The 22218-nt window shown below is 41.8% G+C and overlaps 1 protein-coding gene across 1 annotated transcript; it reads right to left on the reverse strand.

Annotated features, from left to right (window-relative positions):
- Nucleotides 1-6479: 6479 nt before the first annotated feature.
- Nucleotides 6480-21276, reverse strand: LOC144590679 (signal-transducing adaptor protein 1-like; the record flags this gene model as incomplete). The annotated part of the gene is made up of 9 exons (XM_078395127.1): nucleotides 6480-7026; nucleotides 8210-8299; nucleotides 9950-9982; nucleotides 12091-12162; nucleotides 12893-12979; nucleotides 17118-17220; nucleotides 18545-18614; nucleotides 20273-20404; nucleotides 21098-21276. Coding segments are annotated over 9 exons (825 nt in total), but the record flags the coding sequence as incomplete, so codon positions are not given.
- Between the last annotated feature and the right edge of the window lie 942 nt (nucleotides 21277-22218).

Below are 22218 nucleotides of genomic sequence, written 5' to 3' on the forward strand. Positions count from 1 at the left end.
AAAATTCTCATTTAGCCATAACTTTCTTTAGCCATTATTTGTTCTATTATTGATTGAATTTAAGTGCTCAAGGGCGTAAGTTCATAGGCGATAAGAGCAGAATTAGGCCATTTGGCCCATCAAGTATACTCTGCCATTCAATCATGGTTGATCTATCTTTCCCTCTCAACCCCATTCTCCTGCCTTCTCCCCATAACCTCTGACACCCGTACTAATCAAGAATCTATTGCCTTAAAGATATCCATTGACTTGGCCTCCACAGCCTTCTGTGGCATTGTTGTGTTGAAGGAAAACTCCAGAAATATGACTTTTGTTGAGATAGCTAAGCGATCTTGGTGAGATTGCTTGCTCAGATCTTGCCACAAAGCAAGATTTTAATTTGCTTGTTACTTCGCAAAAAGCTTGCAAGTTTGTTAACGCTGCGGACCGTCCGGCGCGGCCTGCAACCACAACAACCTGACCGCGAGAGAAGACGGCAGGAGAAGGGAAAAGACATTGTGGCCTTCCATCACAGTGAGGAGAGGACTGGAGGAGACTCACTGTGATGGATGTTTCTTTGATGGATGTTTCTTTTTTTGTGTGTTTTTGGGGTTGTGTAATTTTAATGCCTATTTTAATGCTTTTGTTGTTGGACTGTGGGTGACTGAATTTCGTCCAATTTGGATGACAAATAAAGCTATCTTGAATCTTGAATCTTGCTCAAACGGCTACTCTTTGCAAAACAATGTAAATGTAAAAAGCATTGTAATATAATCTTGAAGTCTTCAGAGATATTGTTCACCATTTGCTTGACATTGGTTATTGAGATATTAGTGCACCACTATTTCTATCGCGCTTAAAATCTTTAACAACTGGCAGTTATGTGGACCCTCTAACGTGTTGAAATAACGGAACAGATAATCTGGGTCCATTCACAGTTTGAATGTGATTTGATCTATAGCAGGACATTTCATCTTTGTTACAATTTGAAGGCAGCCAAGGTATTCTCTGCCGTATAGCAGCTTGATTCTTTAGGGTTGTAATGCTTCGCTTCATCAGTCTTCAATCATGTCAAATCTAGAATCCCATGGTTGCAGTCTGTCCTTTTAGACATTTGGTTACAGGGAGAAATGTACTGCTGGAGACATCCCTCAAACTGGAATATACAATAAACTGCATAATCTAAATACTAAAACTCTCATTTCATATTTATTTTTTATTTTTTCATATTTTAGATACAGCGCGGAAACAGGCCTTTTCGGCCCACCAAGTCCGCGCCGCCCAGCGATCCCTGCACATTAACACTATCCTACACACACTAGGGACAATTTTTACATTTACCCAGTCAATTAACCTACATACCTGTACGTCTTTGGAGTGTGGGAGGAAACCAAAGATCTCGGAGAAAACCCACGCAGGTCACGGGGAGAACGTACAAACTCCTTACAGTGCAGCACCCGTAGTCAGGATCGAACCTGAGTCTCCGGCGCTGCATTCGCTGTAAAGCAGCAACTCTACCGTTGCGCCACCGGGCCGCTCGTTTGTTTGTTTGTTCCTGAACTACAGCCAAAATGGTACACGATAGCATGACAATTTTAGGCCCACCTTACTCACTGACTGGTGCTAATGGAAGAAGTTTCATTGAAATCGGTGTTATATTTTTTAAGTTATTCACATTTTAAAGTTTAAATCTATCCCCTAGGGAGGGAAGGGGGTGGAGGGAGGGGGGGGGAGGACGGAGGATGAGGGGGTGGGAGGGGGGAAGGTGGGGTGGAGGGGGAGGACAGAGGATGAGGGGGATTGAGGGGGTTGGAGTGAGAGGGGGGAGGACGGAGGATGAGGGGGGGAGGGAGGGGGGGTGGAGGGGGAGGGAGGGGGGGGTGGAGGGGGAGGACAGAGGATAAGGGGGATTGAGGGGGTTGGAGAGAGGGGAGAGGGGAGGGGGAGGGAGGGGGGAGGAGGAGAGGGTGCTGCACCAATGCAGGAGACGTTTGGGCCCAACGGGTCTAGTTGTCTTCTAAAACCATTAGTGCCCATGAAGCCAACGTATCAATCTGTGCGGACTCCAGCTCCAACTAAAACAAAGCATTGTGTTCAGAAAGTCTACCTCTCGTAAAATGGGTCTGACCTGAAAATGCGAGTCACACAAGAGTTGAGGAGGAACGATGCAAAGCAATTGTCAGGGAAGTAAAATTCTATTTAGATTGCGAATCGTGTTTGAGTGATAGTCTGACCTACTACTGTTCCATGATATTTAACTAAATAGTCTGGTGGGAAAAACCCCAATCTATTGTGCGCAGGAATGGAATTTTGAGGACATAATATAATGAGTGAAAGGTGGAGCTTGAGAGCCATGACACTAATTGAATAAGTTGCCATCACTCAGTGACAAGCCTGGTGAAGGAGACCCATGTGGGTTAGATTTACCAGCTGAGATCTGTTGAATCAGCGCTCCCGAATCATTGATTAAAAAGAGGAAAGAAAATTGATCAGTATTCAAACGAGAATTAGTTCATCTGTTATTGATGATTAAAAAAGCTTTCAGGTTGGGAAGAAGGTAATGGGTTGGGGAGCTAAAGTAGTCTATCTTTCTAGCAAAAACAAAGCTATTTCAAAGGCTTTGATCTGTGGAATTAACAAGGTACGGTGTTAGAGAATTAAATTTTACTGGATCCTCTATTCCTCAAAAGAACCAAGTTATCATTGATGGGAAGTTCTGTTTATAAAGCAGTAAAATCACAAATTTACATTAAATTTGCATTCTATTATATGGCGGTAGTCGAGTTGACAATTTATTACTTGGAAAATGCAAACTATTGTTTTGGATAATTAAAGTTTAGATGTCGGAATCCAAAACAAAAATGGAAATGCTAGAAGAACTCATCCCGTCAAGCAGCCTAAATGGTAAGTGAAACTAGTTAAGGTTTCCAGTCACTAACCCAAAAGGTTGACTGGGTTCTCTTTCCACAGATGCTGTCTGACTATGTTGTTCCAGCATTTCTGTTTGTTTCAGGTTCCATCATCCACAGTTTCTATAAGGTTATTTCCCCCCCTAGTTTAGCCATCTTGAAATTTAGAATTTTCTTCCTATTTTGGATAGTGTCCTTTCTTTTTCGTGGGAGATCTTGAAGATTTTTGTTCAAAAGGAAATAAATATCCATCCCAATTGTTTGTAATGTAAGGGATTCTGCATCAACAAGAAGACTGTGTCTCAACTTGGCGAGCATGTCACTTTTCCATATTTCTGCAAACTAAGACATACCTCATGCAATTGATGTCAAAATGGATAGATATTTTATTATCCCATGTAACATGTGTTGAAGAAAACCTAAAAAATACGATCGGGCAAGACAATCAAAACTTTATTTCAGAGCATCAAATACAGTGATCATTGAGAGCAATCTAGGAGATTGCTCAACGAACAATGATTCATCTACTTATAGACAATAGACAATAGGTGCAGGAGGAGGCCATTCGGCCCTTCGAGCCAGCACCGCCATTCAATGTGATCATGGCTGATCATTCTCAATCAGTACCCCGTTCCTGCCTTCTCCCCATACCCCCTGACTCCGCTATCCTTAAGAGCTCTATCTAGCTCTCTCTTGAATGCATTCAGAGAATTGGCCTCCACTGCCTTCTGAGGCAGAGAATTCCACAGATTCACAACTCTTTGACTGAAAAGGTTTTTCCTCATCTCAGTTCTAAATGGCCTACCCCTTATTCTTAAACTGTGGTCCTTTGTTCTGGACTCCCCCAACATTGGGAATATGTTTCCTGCCTCTAACGTGTCCAACCCCTTAATAATCTTATACGTTTCGATAAGATCTCCATTCATCCTTCTAAATTCCAGTGTATACAAGCCTAGTCGCTCCAGTCTTTCAACATATGACAGTCCCGCCATTCCAGGAATTAACCTAGTAAACCTACGCTGCACGCCCTCAATAGCAAGAATATCTATATGGAATTTTACTTTGTGTTGTTTATTGTAGCAGGCACTTAAGCATTTTTCCTTCTTCTGAATAGCCTTACAACAATTATGAATCATGCACCTCCCAAAGAGGCAACACAGCACAATTCCACCCCATTACAGGTAAGTAAATGTCCTGTTACCCTTTCGACCTTATTTTATTGTTTTACGATGTCATTTATCCTTTTACAACAGAGAACAGAATCTGACTAAATTAGACTGCAGTAAGTGTCATTGCATGAGTGTTATAAGCATGTTTAGGCACTCTACCTATCCCTTGCTGTATTCTTGAAGCTTTGCAATTTAGTTTTGACACATCAGTGAAACTCTTTGTTTTGCATACTATAGACAAGGTAAAGAGTTGCCACCTATAGGGTGCCAGCAAAGTTACAAAGTATTCATTACAGTCCCCAATGGTCCCTCTATGTTGTTGGTGCCCCTATGCTAGGTCCCTCTTTGTTCTAATTCTTGTATCTGAGATCAGCGTGCAAATGGACATGATTTATCCAAGGTTCAGTATTTAATATTGGTATCCATGGAGCAAGTGGCTCTGACTGTTCATTCAGATGATCTACCAACCAATCGATTAGATAAGACATGATTCCATGATGCAATGTTTTTACATTCTGCTAGTGATTGGCTTTAATGAAGCTTTGAGTTTCTTTGGCGTCAAAAAACATTCTTCTAAAGAAAACTTGGAAATCTAATACTAAGCCTTGCTGACTGAGGAATTGAAACAAGACAATAAATCTGTCACTTTGAAGTGGGAATTCTTGCAGTCCCTCCAGCTTACTATGTATAACTGATGCCTTTGTGATAGGCCCAGCAGGTCAAAAAGAGATACTTCCAGGGAGAAATATGCCTGATCTGTGAGCTTTCCACAAATTAGTCGAAAGCTTTGGCCAGGTTCAGTTCTCCCATCAAAGGAACTGGACCCAGTGCAGATAGAGTCATTTTATGGTCCCTCCCATTCCAAATATATTAAATTAGCTGAACTTTACACCTAATGTTAGTGAATTTGAACATGAGCATTTGAAATCAACTTAAGTTTAAATTGGCGCATCACCAGAGACCCGGGTTTGATCCCGACTATGGTTGCTGTCTATGTGGAGTTTGTCCATTCTCCCTGTGACTGCATGGGTTTCCACCGGGTGCTCCAGCTTCCTCCCACACTCCAAAGATGCACAGGTCAATTGGCTTTGGTAAAAATTGTGAAATGTCCCTAGTGTACAGGGATCACTGGTCGGCGTGGACTTGGTGGGTCGATGGGCCTGCTTTCATGCTGTATCTAGACTAAGATGAAATGAACTAGACATGACCACCTTCATTATTTGCATTAAAAGCAGACTTGAAGTTCTGAGTGGAAAAACAAATGCAGGAAAGCTTTTGGGAGAGTTTTAGAAACATAGAAAAATAGGTGCAGGAGTAGGTCATTCAGCCCTTTAAGCCAGGACCACTATTCAATATGATCGTGGCTGATCATCTAAAATCAGTACCCCGTTCCTGCTTTTTTCCCCATATCCCTTGATTCCTTGAGCTAAATCTAACTCTCTCGAGTTAGAAAACATCCAATGAATTGGCACTCCACTTTTTACTAGTCAAAATCAAAAGAAAAGTGATGTGACCATGAACGTACTTATGGTGAGCTGATAAAGATCATTCACACACAATACATTTCTTTAAAAAATCATTTAACTCCATAAAATGTCTTGGAAGACTTTATTAAAAAATAAATAATAAGTTACAATTAGATATAAATCCATTCATTGATAACCAATAATTACATACAAAATCATTTGCTTTATAGTTTTACAATCTTACTCTTTGTGCCTCATTATTGAAAGGACATGTGAAGTTCTAACTTTTGCCCAGTGTTAATTTAACTCTGGGTCAATTCCCATGTAAATGGCAGGAAAATTAGGGAGGTTTCGTCCCTTTGATTCACACTGCCAAAGAGTAGCATATTTGCTTGTATAGAAAACAAAAGCAAGATAAATATTTTAAAGTGTATTATAAGAAATTAAGTTCCTAAATTTCAGTTACTTCAAGAGCATATATATTACATAAATCTCTTGGGATAAAATGCACAGCACTGCTGTTACTCAGCTTTCTGAAAAAGCACACGTTATTGTAAATATGGAGTGTTAACTAACCATCTCCAGACAATTATGATTCAGGCAAAATAGAAGAAGAAAGCTGCACTCCAGTGGTGAAGCTCAATCTTTTAAGCCTCTGTTTCTCTCTGGAATATACTTTAGATATATATGTTGAGTTGTTGGCACTATGGAAGAGGACTAGAAAACTATTGATCGGTTAAGAGTATTAAACACAGCTTAGAAAGAATGAGTTTGTTTCACACTTGTCATGGATTCTTAATCTTTTCTATCTCCCTTCACACAGTTTTTTCAAATTTCCCTTGGAGCATCAATGCCCTCCAGATCCCTCTCACTCCTTCTCTACCCCCCCTCCCCCCTCAATACCAATCCTCCCTTTACATCCTACATTATATACACATCAAGACTGATTCCCTCGTTTCAAATTCTGTTGATTTGATAGCATTTAATCCCTGAAAAAGAATAGATCTTCTCCATGTTAACAGGCATCAATGAAAAGTTTAATGTGGGAATCTGGTCGTGTGCAGTAGGTGTTTGTGGAGCAGGGAAACTTGATTTGTTAACCTCAACATTTTTCTCTCTCTGTTTACAGTCCAGGTTGGGCATCTCATTCATGCCTGGCACTTTAGGAAATATACTGCAATATAGCATACTTCTCAGTTAAATCAGTATTGATACAACAATCATTAAACGAGAAGTACCACGAATACAAATGATCAAACCGTGCATCAATCCGAATCAAGATTAAATGTACAGCTTTTACAAAGAGGTTTTATCATTGAATGAGAGTCAGTTTTTCAAATTCAAACACCACATGCTCAGGCATGTCACCTGTAATGCCCTTATTCAAATTCTTCACCCGGTGCTCCTCTGATTCACAAAAGAAAATGGACCTTCAGGAAGTCACTCATTCACTCATCGCTGCCCTTCTCTGCTGCAACTTTTTGTTGAGCTCTTTGGTGACATCTGGTGGAGAAATGGTTAAAAAAAATTGTGAATTCTCCTCTTTTTAATTTTTTTTTGACGAATGCAGAGACAAATGTGGTATTAAGAAATGGACAAATATGCCCAAATCTACTTTGAGTAAAGTCTTTGAATAAGATGACATTGCAGGAGTTTGTGGGTTTTCTCCGGGTGCTTTGGTTTCCTCCCACACTCCAAAGACCTATGGTTTGGTAGGCTAATTGACTTCGGTAATAATTGCAAATTGTCCCCAGTGTGTAGGATAGTGTTAGCGAACGGGGCGATTGCTGTATCTCTAAACAACCACCTTTGTTTAGAAAAAACAGCGATCCAGTACAACTCCAGCCTTTGAGGGGTTTTCCCTTTGCTTTAATGGCATGCACACTACAACAAACAGTTCAGAGAAGCCCAGATCTCTACTAAAACCTGTTGTTTTTTTAAGAGAAAAGTATGTATAACGATATTTAAATGTTTTATGCTCAAAATCGTAAGAGGCACAAACTATTTAATGATAGGACATCAAGAGTGGTACTAATGGTGACGAGCGTGTAATTATTGTACAAGGATGTTGAAGTGTGCACTGTAATATCAGCTAACTCACTGGCATCAGTCACGCATCACATTAACATGTCCTTCAGCCCACTGAGTCCCAGACAAACATTAAGCGCCCATTTGCACTAATTCTGTGCCAGTCCCATTTTAGTCATCTTGCCTTCCCACTAAGTGTTCACAAATTCTTCTATTACACACGAGTAAAGAACTCAGTGGTCAGTTAACCTACCAAACCAGGCATCTTGGGGTACGGGAGGAAATGGGAGCTCCTGGAACCCCATACGGACACAAAGAACGTGCAGACTCCTCGCAGGCAGCACTCAAACTCGGGCTTCACCAGCTGTACCATTGTGCCACCCCTTAAGTTAGGTTGGGATTTTCAGTGTTATTGGCCACATTGTGGTTCATGAATCTTAAGCAGCTGAAATTTGAGAGGGGAGGTTAAGGGCTTTCAGGAGGTTCCATCGACTAATTTCACCGACAGAAAATCCTGTGGAATTCATTAACCATCCTCAAATTCTCCAGCACGTATCTCTGGCAGGTGAAGCTCTGCACACTTGCCACAATAAGATCTTGGTAGGATGTCACAAAGAAGGATATCCCAATGCCCACATTGCCCGTCCTTTCCACTTACCGTATGTTAATCCAGGAAAATTGATGGGCTGACGAGGCATTGCTGGTGGATCAATTTTTAGATGTGCTCGTAGTTCGACCTTAACGATTCCTGCAAAAGAAACAAAAACCAGGTGTTCATGAAAACTGCCCATCCATGGTGTTCTTAGTCAATGTCTCCTTTTGTTTGAAGCAGTGTCTTTTCGAATGACACTGCACATTATTTATATTTACTTAATTGTTAAAGGGCAACATAATTACTTGCAGAGCATCTACAATTCCCGATACTTCAATGGTCAGATCATGACAAATCCAATTTTGTACGGGATGAAAAGTTCAGTTCATTTACATGTTCCCCAAGAATACAGTGATAAACAGAGAAACAGCTGTCCAATCCTGACCCCTGCGGTCCTTCAACTGACTAGGGCCCTGGTTCCCTTCAGTCTGAAGAAGTGTCCCAACCCGAAACGTCACCCATCATCAGGAATGCTGCCTGTCCTGCACTTTGTTTCTTTTTTTGTAAACCAGCATCTGCAGTTCCTTGTTACTACATTCTTCCCTTAAACTCGTCTGGTTCACTGAAAAATAACCTTAGCTTTCTCCATAGCATTCTAAAATTTGTTTGTATGAATCGGAGTGAAATCAAATAGTTTGGGGCATCTGCCCATCTGGCACTGCCAAAATCCTGTGTGCCAGATTGTCAGTGTTTTACTACATTTCCCGTCCTAGCTACTAGCAGGAAGAACGTCAGATAAATCCCAGCTCATCACCATATTAATGCAGCATAGTGAGGCAGTTTGTTGAACCACTGCCTCACCGCGTCAGAGAGCCAGGTTCCATCATGACAAGGGTGCTGTGTGGAATTTGCATTTTTGCCCTGTGACCATGTGCTTTTTTTTTTTTTTTTTAAAGACTTCAGAGATACAGTGTGGAACAGGCCCTTCGGCCCACTGAGTCCAATGCCAACCAGTGATCACGCTGCACTTTAGCACTATCCGACACACTAGGGGAAATGTGGAGAAGCCAATTAAGCTGCAAAGCTTGCATGTTTGGAATGTGGGAAGAAACCAGGGCACCCGGAGAAAACCCATGCGGTCACAGGAGGAACGTACAAACACCGTGTAGATAGCACCCAGAGTCAGGATTGAACCCGGGACTCTGGCGCTGAAAGGCAGCAACTCTTCCACTGGGTCGCCCCCAAAATTCTTCTCTCTCTGCTTTGCAGTGATTAGAATGAGTGGAAATAGATGGTTGATAGTTGGCATGGAATGGACTCGGTGAGTTGAAGTGCCCGTTTCTGCATTTTCATCTGCATGACCCCATAATCCTATGGGATAGGGCAGAATTCCTTTTTTTTAAAAACAATAGATCATCCAGTTTAGCAGCGACTATGGTTTTGTTTATTTCCCAATCTACAACTTCTAGGTTCCTAGATTTTCTGTATTTAAGAGGGTGGGAATGGTAAAATTAAGTTGGATGCAATTGTAAAACAATTTCTACTTGGTGTACATAGAATGGAAAAACAGGGTGGGGCTATTTAATAAAGGTTTAAGCTCATTTTGAAGATATTATGCTCAAGGGTGTGGTCAAAGTTACTGGGTTAACAACTGTTGGCGGAAATACGAAAGGTTTACATCAGCTATCCCCACTTTGCGAACTTCTGGAATTCAAATCACATAACTATCGAAGAAGGAGCTCGACATTACCCCACATTAGAGTTAGATCATTTTATTGACTTTGCTTATCCTTATTTTCAACTTACTTTGCATGTTGGCTTGATTTAGCTTCTCAATTTCTAAAGGGAAGAACAGCAAAAGTCAAGTCAAGTCGAATTTATTTGTCATACACACACACGATGTGCAGTGTTAAAGTGATCGTGTTATACAATATAGTAACAGCCTTCTCAGCCCACAGTGTCTATGGCAACCATCATGCCTATCTATACTTATCCCACTTGCTGTTTTTATTTTTATTTTAAAATTAAAATATATATATTTTAATATGCAGGGTGATAAACAACACGCCTTTAGAAAACCACATGGTAATATAATAGACCATTCCTTCCCTGGTGTCTGGGAGAGCTCTTTGAAGGAGCTTTATAATTAATCCCAATTTCCTCCTCCTCTCATGGTCCTGCCAGTTACTCCTTTTCAGGTATGTCATGTCACTTCTTATAGTAATCAACCAATCTGCTTCTGCCACCCTCAATGCAGTCTAGTTCTTAACAATGAAGAAAATGTGGTACAATTGCATTTTTCATAAACGCAAAGTTATCTTAAATCTTTGTCATTTGATGACCAACCTTTTTTAATGTACAAAGTTATGCATCTTATCTCTCTGCTTTTAAAGAAAAGCAAACGCTATGCACCTTACCAAACCTGTCATGCCACATTCAAAGATTTGTTATATGCAAAACCTTCATATAGACAATAGACAATAGGCAATAGGTGCAGGAGGAGGCCATTCGGCCCTTTGAGCCAGCACCGCCATTCAATGTGATCATGGCTGATCATTCTCAATCAGTACCCCGTTCCTGCCTTCTCCCCATACCCCCTGACTCCGCTATCCTTAAGAGCTCTATCCAGCTCTCTCTTGAATGCATTCAGAGAATTGGCCTCCACTGCCTTCTGAGGCAGAGAATTCCATAGATTCACAACTCTGACTGAAAAAGTTTTTCCTCATCTCAGTTCTAAATGGCCTACCCCTTATTCTTAAACTGTGGCCCCTGGTTCTGGACTCCCCCAACATTGGGAACATGTTTCCTGCCTCTAACGTGTCCAACCCCTTAATAATCTTGTATGTTTCGATAAGATCCCCTCTCATCCTTCTAAATTCAAGTGTATACACGCCTAGCCATTCCAGTCTTTCAACATATGACAGTCCCGCCATTCCGGGAATTAACCTAGTAAACCTACGCTGCACGCCCTCTTGATAGAGAATAAGTTGATGAGTCATCCTGTGCCCCCTAAAATCTAATTCTTAGTAGACATAGCTGAGATTGCTGACGTTCGTATCCATTCGATCAAGAAGACACAGCACCATACAAGGTCCAAGGACCAAAGGTTAATTGTATAAATCAACACAGTATCTGTATAATTAATTGTCGGACTTTGCTCTAATCACACAAATATTCTTGTCACTAATCACCAGTAGAATACAATTGGAAAGAAGGAATAATTATCAGATTTCTGCACTGACAGGAGGTGGGTTTGCTATTTTAGGCCGGCCTGTCCCAGACCGGAAATGTTCACTGTTTCTCGTTCCAAAGATGCTGCATGACCCAGTGAGTGTTTCCAACATGTTTCAAGGGGGGGGGTTAAACCACAGATTTCCAGCACTTAAGAATGTTCCTTCAGTCTCTCCCCCTATCACCTGCTTTCGCCAAAGAGAAGAATGATGTGTCCACTAGATGGGGCTCCAAACTCTTCTTGTTCCAAAGGAAAAGCTTAGAAAAACAGGCATTTCCTGATGAATAGAAATCTATTCTGATGCAAGTTATGAAACACTGCTATTAAGCACATTTGGGTCAATTTTGGGAAATTAAAGGGCACTGGCTTTGTATTAAACTAGATATTTAAACACAATATCTTGGCCTCTACTGCCTTCTGTGGCAGAGAATTCCACAAATTCATAACTCTCTGGGTGAAAAAGTTTTTTCTCATCTCAGTTTTAAATGGCCTCCCCTTTATTCTTGGGCTGTGGCCCCAGGTTCTGGACCCCCCCCCCCCCCCCCCCCCCCAACATTGGGAACATTTTTCCTGCATCTAGCTTGTCCAGTCCTTTTATAATTTGAAACTTTTCTATAAGATCCCCATATCGGAGAATTTCCCCCCCCCCCAAAAAAAATGTGAATAATATTTAACATGCAACAGTGTAGTTTGGAAACTCAAAATAAAAACTAACCATTGTTGTTGATGCGCCCCGTTTCTGATTCTATAATTACAGGCTTCTTCGGACTTTGTTTCCCTTTCTTAACTGCAAAGAAAGATTGGACACATGATTATTGCAGGAACCTTAACTTTCAGCGAGAAGGTTAGATAGATGAATGGTGAACATGAAACATAATGTACACGTTTGCCTGGACACGTGCAGGAAAAGGCGGAGTGCATGACCACCTCAAATGGCAGATTTCCTTTGCACACATTTGTTCCTCAGAGGTATCTTCTCTAATCTGGAACAACTCAAGTTTAAAAGTCTTTGTCCATTATCTTAGTTTCTCTATGATCAGAATTACTTTTAAGGTCATAAGTGATAGGAACAGAATTAGGTCTTTCGGCCCATCAAGTCTACTCTGCCATTCAATCATGGCTAATCTCTCTCTTCCTCCTAACCCCATTCTCCTGGCTTCTCCCCATAACCCCCGATACTAATCAAGAATCTGTCTATCTCTGCCTCAAAAATATCCATTGACCTGGCCTCCACAGCCTTCTGTGGCAAAGAATTCCACAGATTCCTCCTCATCTTCCTAAAGGAATATCCTTTAATTCTGAGGCTATGAGCTTTAGTCCTAGACTCTCCCACTGGTGGAAACATCCTCTCCACATCCACTCTATCCAAGCCTTTCTCTATTCTGTAAGTTTCAAGGAAGTCCCCTCTCATCTTTTTAAACTCCAGCGAGTGCAGGCCCAATGCCATCAAACCTTTGTCTTCTCAGAGGCAACACTGACCCATTATCAAAATAAACTAGTACAACTATTATGCTCACCTGGCAATGTCTTAGTTGCTGATCCAGTGAGTGTGTCCAGCTTCCGATGAATCAGTTCTCCACTTTCAGCATCTTCCTCCACAATACCTAAAAGGTAAGAGTAATGGAAATGAACACCAAAAAGCAGCTTTTAAGTGTTGTTTTATGCACAGTGAGCACATGAAGCATCTCAGTGTTACCAAGCTGGTCCCCAACTTGAATGCCCCTTTTCGACAGTAGGAAGTTTGGAAAAGATAGGGAAGCAAGCAATTGTAATCTAAACAAATACAATTAGATCAGCTGCCAGTTTACATGCAGTCAATTGAAAGTAAAATCACACTGTTTGTAAAGCTAATGGCCGATTTGATCAGTATTTTGTCAGTCAAGATTAAAGTCATCTCCCTTCTCACAAAGAAAAAAGCTAAAGGGAATAAAATATAGATAAAGATTAAAAGAAATGCACACACTCCATCATAAAGGTGCTCAACTCCGAAACCTCATATTCCTGGGCGTGCATATCTCTGAAGATCTGTCCTGGACCTAGTACATTGATGCCTTCCTAAAGGAAGTCCATCAACAGCTCCACTTCCTTAGAAGATTGAAGAGATTTGGCACGTTGACAAATACTCTCTAGAACTTCTAAAGGTGGATAGGGGAGAACATATTAACTGCTTGCATCACAGCCTGGTTCAGCAACTCGAATGCTCAGGCACAAAGAAGATTGCAAAAAGTAGCGAATACCGTCCAGTCTATCAGGGGTACTGATCTCCCGACATCAAAGAAATCTGCAGGAACCACTGCCTCAAAAAGGCAGCCAGCATCATTAGGACCCACGTCATGTTGGCCACGCTTTCACTTTACTCTTACCATGGGGAAGAAGGTACAGGAGCCCGAAAACGAATGCCTATGTTTTGTTGCAGCTTCTTCCCAAACAACCATCAGGCTGTTAAACATAACAACCTCCAACTCAGCTCTGAACTACATAGACATGGGGGAACCATTTTGTCTTTGCGCTATTATTGCTTGTTATATACTGAACTTTGTTTTTATCGTGTTTACAGAGTATTATATTTACATATCTCTTGTGCTGCTGCAAGTAAAAGTTCCATTGTTCCGTTTCGGGACACATGACAATAAAACACTCTTGACAATGAATATATCCTTTGCCGGTATTAGTTGAGGGAGGGGAGTTAACAGCAAACCAGGAACACTCCTTTCTCTTCAAAAATATCCACCTAAAGTGTCTGCCTTGGATTATCAGACGAATATTCTAAACTCCATGGTTACCAAAAGCAGCAACCTGAACACTCCAAAATGTTGCACGCCCGCATTCCCTCTGTCCTACTTTGTATAGTCAGTCCAAGTCAACTGCAGTGGGATCGCAAGTTGTTTTGTACTACTGTGCTGCGAGCTAAATAACTCAACTCATTATTGTGTGCATTTACAGGGTTGTGAAAGAAAGCAGATACATTTCACCAAATGTTTATATGGGTACAGTAATTTTGAGCGTTAACACCCCAAGGTACCACTATCACTTAGTTAAATATTAGTCAATACAGGCATGCCCTTAATTATAACTTGTTCATACTACTCAAAAACAAACATCGAGAAGTCAGATGACCCAAAACCCAGTATTTGCAGCAATATTTTCTAGAAATATTGAGAGGATCTTATCAAAACATATAAGATTATTAAGGGGTTGGACACGTTAGAGGCAGGAAACATGTTCCCAATGTTGGGGGAGTCCAGAAACAGGGGCCACAGTTTAAGAATAAGGGGTAGGCCATTTAGAACGGAGATGAGGAAAAACGTTTGCACTCAGAGAGTTGTAAATCTGTGGAATTCTCTGCCTCAGAAGGCAGTGGAGGCCAATTCTCTGAAGAGATTTGAGAGAGTTAGATAGAGCTCTTAAGAATAGCAGAGTTAGGGGGTATGGGGAGAAGGCAGGAATGGGGTACTGATTGAGAATGATCAGCCATGATCACATTGAATGGTGGTGCTGGCTCGAAGGGCCAAATGGCCTACTCCTGCACCTATTGTCTTTTGTCTATAAATACAAAGGAGGAGCAGGACTCTGACCTCAAACCTGGTCTGCCACTTAATAAGCTTGTGAGATGCAAATGTGAGTGCTCGCAATCACAATGCCAGAGACAAAGTCGTGGAAACAAGAAATGTTTATTTACGAGTCTGCAGAGCCAGGTGCCTCTCCAAACCGAGACACACCGAGTCAAAGACAGTGCCTTCTCTTTATACAATACAACTTCGTTGAATCTCCCTCCCCTTTGCTGAATCCCCCTCCCCTTCGGGCTCCTTCCAATCAGAGCGCTGAGGTGCACAATCTTCTGTACCGCCCCGGGTACCCCCCAGATCATACATTGCATGTGCATGGTAATTAGCAGTTTCCCGATCAGGGGCGTATTTGCGATATTCATTTACCTCATTGAGCAAGCGCAGTAGTTATCCACATGACCCATAGTTATCCTCATGACCCATTTCAACCCTTTCCTGCCGCTTAAACACTCTCTTAAATTTACGGCTGTTTGTACAGCCTGTCTCTGTCCCTGTACCACATTATCAGTGCCCTAACGAACTCGGTGGTAGTTTAATCATCCTGTCCCTGACGGGGTGGTAGTTTAATCATCCTGTCCCTGACGGTTTAATCGTCCTGTCCCTGGTGGTTTAATCATCCCGTTTCTCACAATCCACCCTTTTTCTTTTGCTACGCATTCCCTGATTAAACCCCATTTTCAAACTCCTTTGTCTCCAACTGATGTAGCATTCTCCTCATTTCCCTACTCTGGGAATCCAGAACCTCCCCTGGTCGCATGATCATGATTTTCTGCACCTCCCCTCTTGTCCCCATTGGCATTGCTACAGCCTGCATCCGACTTATGCTCCTAGTTATAAGCTCCCTAAGACAAGGTATACAACAGGGGATAAAGATCAGCCCAGCCAGTGCACATAAGATCACCTGTGCCACCGTTCTCCACCATGATCCTCCCAGGAGGGAATCCCACCATCCAATGCCCATAATTGAGTTCCACTTTTGTACCGGAACATGCGCCAATTTCCAGATTCCTTCGTTAAGTTCTGTTATACTGTTATATGTCCATTACTGCCTGTCCGTTATTGTCAATATTCAGGCAACAATTAGAGAGGTTGAATTTCCCACATACCCCTCCTTCTTCGGCTAGGAGGTAGACCAGGGCCAATCGATTTTGGTATATTGCTGTTCTCATCTGCGTTTGCTGTTTTGCTAACATCTCTAGTGCGGCAGCCGTCCGATTAGTGATCACCTCCAATACAGCCTGTAAGCGTATTATTTGGTTTAGCATGTACACTGGGGTACGATATCCCCAGGAACCATCCTGAGCCCAGGTGGCTGGCCCATAATATGAAATGATTCGGGCCGGAGGCCACTCATCATCCTCCCAGGTTCCTATCTCCAACTCTCTTTTTTCCCCTTTGTAGGTCATCAAACACTGGGGTGCCCAGCATTCGTCCTCCCCTGGCTGGCAACAAAAAGAATCCCGGCTGCACTAACCCAATAAAACACGTTCCACTCCATTTTCCCGGAAGTACTGAGTAGGCCTTATGTCCACAGATCCAGAGTAATCCCTCTGAAGCAGGTCCACTGACCGTGTCACTCTCCCAGAGGTCCCGTAAAACTGGTAACCCCTGATATGGGTTGTTCCCTGTGCAGTTCCAGACTCGGCTTTCGTTGCCCGTCTTATCTCTGACTGGGGCGATGTTTGTACAATTCTCCCAGTCCTGTCCCTGGTGGTTTAATCATCCTGTTTCTCACAAGATGGTGGTTGATCTGATTGCAACCTCCATTTCCGCATCGGCACCTATTCCCAATGTTCTTTTGTACTCCTTGTTCTTCAAAAATGTATCTAATTCCTCCTTAAAAATATTTAAAGACTCCGCCCCCATGGCTCTTGGAGGAAGAGACTTTCAAAGACATTAGGGCCTCTGCCAGAATAAAAAAAGTTGTCTCATTTCTATCTTAAATGGGCACCCGCCTTGATGTCAAAGGGTGACCCCTAGTTCTAGATTCTCCCAATAGATTTCCTCCCTGCATCCACCGTCAGGAATTTAAAGAAGGAATAGTTCATACAGGGGGGAGGGGGGGAAAGAAAGAGACATTCCTCCTTTGGCACGCCAATTTTGAATCCTAGTCAATCAAATGAATTGTTGTAAAAATAACCAATACATCCATTAAGAATTAAAGGCCAAAACATACTCAGATTGATTTCATAGTCCGTAGGTATTTCCAAAGGCTTCAGTACTCCATTGGTTTGTTGAATAAAATATTCGACGATCTCCTGTCTACTGTTGCACAAAACCTGGAAAATACCAGAACACAATTTGCATGATTGGTACAGTTGCAGTTTGCAGTACATTGTCACAAAGAGGTTTTGCATGTTATGATGTTGGATTTATACTGTAAGTTACATTACATTGTAAATGGCATCAGGAAGGTCACAAGCAGATATGGTTTAAGACAAGGGTGCAAACCCACATAGAAAACAAGTATAATTTTTATTTTCCCTCATGAACAGCTCCTCGTCAGGTAAAGCCTGAAATTTAAAAGTCTCACCTACGTTTTCAAATCCCAACATATTTCTGTAATCTAACCCAGCCCCACAACCTTCCAAGATGCCTGCGTTATTCCAATTCTGGGCTCCAAATCATGCCAACATTTCTTAATCGTTTCCTTAGAGGCCCTTGCCTGCAGCTGACAAGACCATAAGCTCGAAAATTCACTCCGGAGCCTTACAAGTTCCCTCTTGTGTTTAATAACTGCCCGATAACTAATTTGCTCATCTTCCCAAATATATTATCATGTGGCTCAGTACCAAGGTTTTCTAATGGTCCGCTAAAGCAGCTTGGCAGGTTTGCAATATAGTAGATTGCACAAATGTTCATTAGATATTGTTCACAATTTTAGAATGAAACAATGACGAATCACTTCATTTCTTCATTACACTGATATATTATGTGTGCATTGCAAAATACATGAGCTCTGGGGAGTGAAATCAGAAGGCATTACCTGTGATGGAGGGTAGGATGGTGGGATGCAAGAAAGTATTTTTATTTGGCCATTGGGAAAGTTGAGTGACATGGAGACAATGCTGTGCAAAACTAGCACACACCCAGACTTTACTGTGATGGATTCAAGGATCAACACTGAGCCAGAATTGGTCAACAATACAATAGTGAACTTGAACAAAATTACAAAAAACAAAGTTACTTTAACCAATGTTTCTGCTCTATGGATGGCTGTCTTCCTGGGCATAATTCCACAAGTTATTATTTTCTGACAGCTCGGTACTTATTCTCAGAGAGAGATTCTATGTGCCATATCGCAAGGTTACTCAGCCAAAGAGTGTTGTAGAATCTCCAAATCCCAATTTACCCAACCTGCAGATCATATTTTACTGGATGACAAATATGGCATTAAAGTGCCAGGTGACATGTTGTTCTTTTGTATTGCTGGTATTTTAAGGCCAAATGTAACATTGCTACTGCTGCCCTCATTTCAATCTGCAAACCCAGTCATCCTTCTGCTCTTTGATTCAGAACCATTTTGGAAGTCTCATCATCAGCTGAATCATATGGACTCAAAATGGCGGCACGAAGATAGTAATTATTTAAAAGCTTACTTACGCCTTCATCAATGTCAATGATGTAACCACTGTCAACACATCGTATCCGGTAGTGTTTTACAATTGTCCCGCTGAAATGTAACACATTTATTAAATGGTATTTCTAACATTCTTTGACCATTATCCAATGTTCCCATTACATCGCTTGCAATGCTAATTAATATTTACTCAATTCCTTAACTCCCTCAGGTTTCCTTTCCCTTTGCAGTTATAAAATCCAGAAAGCCCAGGCTTGACATTATCTAATCGTTTGGTTTAACCTTTGATGAGTGCACAATTAAAATATTCATGGAATTGTTGCCTCCAGTATGTGGAATATTTGAAGTTTCCTTCAGTAGAGATGGTGAATAACATCATTTCCAATTTCACAATGTAAAAGCAGTTGTGGCAGGTTTCATGTGTAAGAAGGAACAGCAGATGCTGGTTTACACCAAAGATAGATATGAAATGCTAGAGCAACTCAGCGAGTCAGGCGTCATCTCTGGTAAAGAGGAATAAGTAGCGCTTTGGGTCGAGACCCTTCTTTTCATGTTGGAAAGGGTTCAGTTACATTCTTTAGGTACATGAAGCAGGTGTTCACATGAGGGTTGAATAAGTACCCAATGCCCTCTTGAGCTCTGTAAAGGTAAGCCACATAATTTGCTTGCCTGACAGCAGACTCATGAAACAGACAAGCTATTTCAAGCTCCATCGTGGGAGGATATTATCATGTGGACAGAGGAAAAGATTCAAAGATGTTCCCAAAGCCCCCTTGAAAAATACAACATGCCCACTTACTCCCTGGTTCACAATTGTTCATTATGGAGGGATAGCATTTAAGACTGGGATCAGTTAAGAACCTCGTGCATCAGAAGCTGTTGTAGGAGCGCAGGGTCTCACAAACCACACACCAACCCACCCCTATCACATGTACAGTAAATTCCGAGGGACTCACATTGGCCTCATTCACAACAGAACCCACACAATCAAAACAGGAAACAAATCATCCACGGGACTGGCTTGACAGTAAGAAAACAAAATAAAGGGAACAAGAAAACTAGAACCTTGGTTTAGTTTAGAGATACAATGTGGAAACAGGCTCTTCAGCCCACTGAGTCTGTGTTGAATAGTGATCACCCTTACACCACTACTTGAAGTGTGGGAGGAAACCGGAGCAGTTTAAGGATAAGGGGGAAGTCTTTTAGGACTGAGATGAGAATGTTTTTTCACACAGAGAGTGGTGAATCTGTGGAATTCTCTGCTACAGAAGGTAGTTGAGGCCAGTTCATTGGCTATATTTAAGAGGGAGTTAGATGTGGCCCTTGTGGCTAAAGGGATCAGGGGGTATGGAGAGAAGGCAGGTTTGGGATACTGAGTTGGATGATCAGCCATGATCATATTGAATGGCGGTGCAGGATCGAAGGGCCGAATGGCCTACTCCTGCACCCATTTTCTATGTTTCTATGTTTCTATCTGGAGGAAACCCAAAGGGAGAACATACAAACTCCGTATAGACAGCACCTGTAGTAAACATCAAACCCGGGTCCCTGGGGCTGCGTCACCCTAGTTGTTACACATGTTAATTGGTTTGTAGTTTAGAGCTGCTTGTGGGGTATTATGCAGAAAATAGTTATCCTTTTTCTCCACACAACCTAGAAAGTGTTAACTGGTTGTTAACATACAACTGGTTGCAATTTGCTTTGGGTGGCCAGAGGATTCATTGATGCACTGATCATAATTCCTTCCTTACTTGTTGAATGCTTGTCGTGTTGAAACGGATAGGTCCCGGTCATCAGTGCTGGGTCTCATTAACAGATTTCCAAATTCTATGTTTTTCGCCAGCAGGGACTCAGCTTCCATCCTTGAGACTTTATAGAAACAGCTGGAAGAAATGGAGACAAAAAAAATAGTTAAAAAGGATAGCGTTCAACTAAACATGAAAGTATTCTCTTGACTAAAGGTTGATGATTAACAGTTAATGCCTCTATAACCACTACCTTAGTCAATGTAGAGGAGTTAACTTTTTCATAACAAGTAGGCCCAATACTGCCATTAAACAGAAGCCCAGAAGATTTTCGTACAAATACTTTGGAAGCACGATGCAATCTTGGGCTTCAAGTCCAGATAATCGAATTATGATGACAATCCCCAATTAGTCTAAACTAACATTCTCATCTTTGTGTCACACTATCATTGAACTCACCAAGATCAACTATTAGCTTTTGCAGATCAAACTAAAGGGGCACCATGGTTGAGCTGACAAGGACAGAATGCTGCTGATTTACATTGCTTTCCTTTGACGTATATAGGAGAATATAATGTTGGACTGGGATTCAATATTCTTCTTACAAGAGCATGCACAAGGTACATACTTGAAAACCGCTGAGGTGAGTGATTGAGGAAAGAGCAAAGAGCATGAAGGGAATCACAGGGCAGAAAGAAGTGAACATAGCAGAAGACAACGTAACAAACAAAAATGAGATGGACATGCAACGGGCTCAGAAGAAATTCATCCCTCCTTTCACCTTGCTCAACATCAACTAATCCCACTTCCTCTCAACACCTAGAAAGGCACCTGAGACGGACGTTTTCCACATCATCGTAGTTTTGGTCACGCTCTGGAGTTGTTGATCGTGGTGGTGGCAGGGGTGGTGGAGAGGACGTCAACTTTCGCCGTCGCTTTATCTCCTGTTCAAGTACCCCCCGAAGTCTCCAAATCTGTCCAGGGAGGAGAATCAGGTTGGGAATCTCAAGCTATATAAAGAAAATTGTACAAGACATTGGTTAGGCCACATTTGTTGTACACGACATTGGTGAGGGCACATTTAGAGCAATGTGCTCAGTTTTGGTCATTATGTGAAGCTGGAAAGGGTGCAGATAAGATTTACGAGGATGTTGCCAGGACTCGAGGGCCTGAGCTATAGGGAGAGGTTGAACGGGCTAGGGCTTTAGTCCATGGACTGCAGGAGGATAAGAGGCGATCTTGGAGGTGTACAATAAGAAAATAACTGGAGATGCTGGTACAAATCAAAGGCATTTCTTCTATCCCGAGATGCTGCCTGACCTGCTGAGTTACTCCAGCATTTTGTGAATAAATACCTTGGAGGTGTACAATATCATGAGAGAAATAGATAGGGTATATGCACAGACTGCTTTACCCAGAATAGGGGAAATCGAGAACCAGAAGACAAAGGTTTGAGGTGAGGGGGGAAAGATTTAATATGATCCTGGGGGCAACTTTTAAAAAAAAACACAAACAGTGGTAGGTATATGGAAAGAGCTGCCGGTGGGGGTAGTTGAGGCAGGTACTATCGCAATGTTTAAGAAACATTTAGACAGGTACACGGATAGGAAAGGTTGAGAGGGATAGGGGCCAAACACAGGCAGGTAGGACTTGGGACAGGTAGATGAGGCATGTTGGTCGGTGACGGCAAGTTGGGCAAAGGGGCCTGTTTCCATACTGTACGACTCCAATACACACCACAACATTCAGAACAAAACAACATGCTCAGTCACAACAGTTTAATGAATTGTATTTCCTTATTTAGAAATCTTACTGCAATTTAAACATTCAAGTTTAGAGCGAAGTGGGGGGGGGTTGCATTACTCCTGTGACATTTATTACATATTGATTGAATGTATTATTTCATTTCAAAATGGCCGATCTCATGAGGAGAAATGGTCTGGAACTTTAAA

This window comes from Rhinoraja longicauda, unplaced genomic scaffold (genome assembly GCF_053455715.1).
Source record: "Rhinoraja longicauda isolate Sanriku21f unplaced genomic scaffold, sRhiLon1.1 Scf000248, whole genome shotgun sequence".
NCBI lineage: Eukaryota > Metazoa > Chordata > Chondrichthyes > Rajiformes > Arhynchobatidae > Rhinoraja > Rhinoraja longicauda.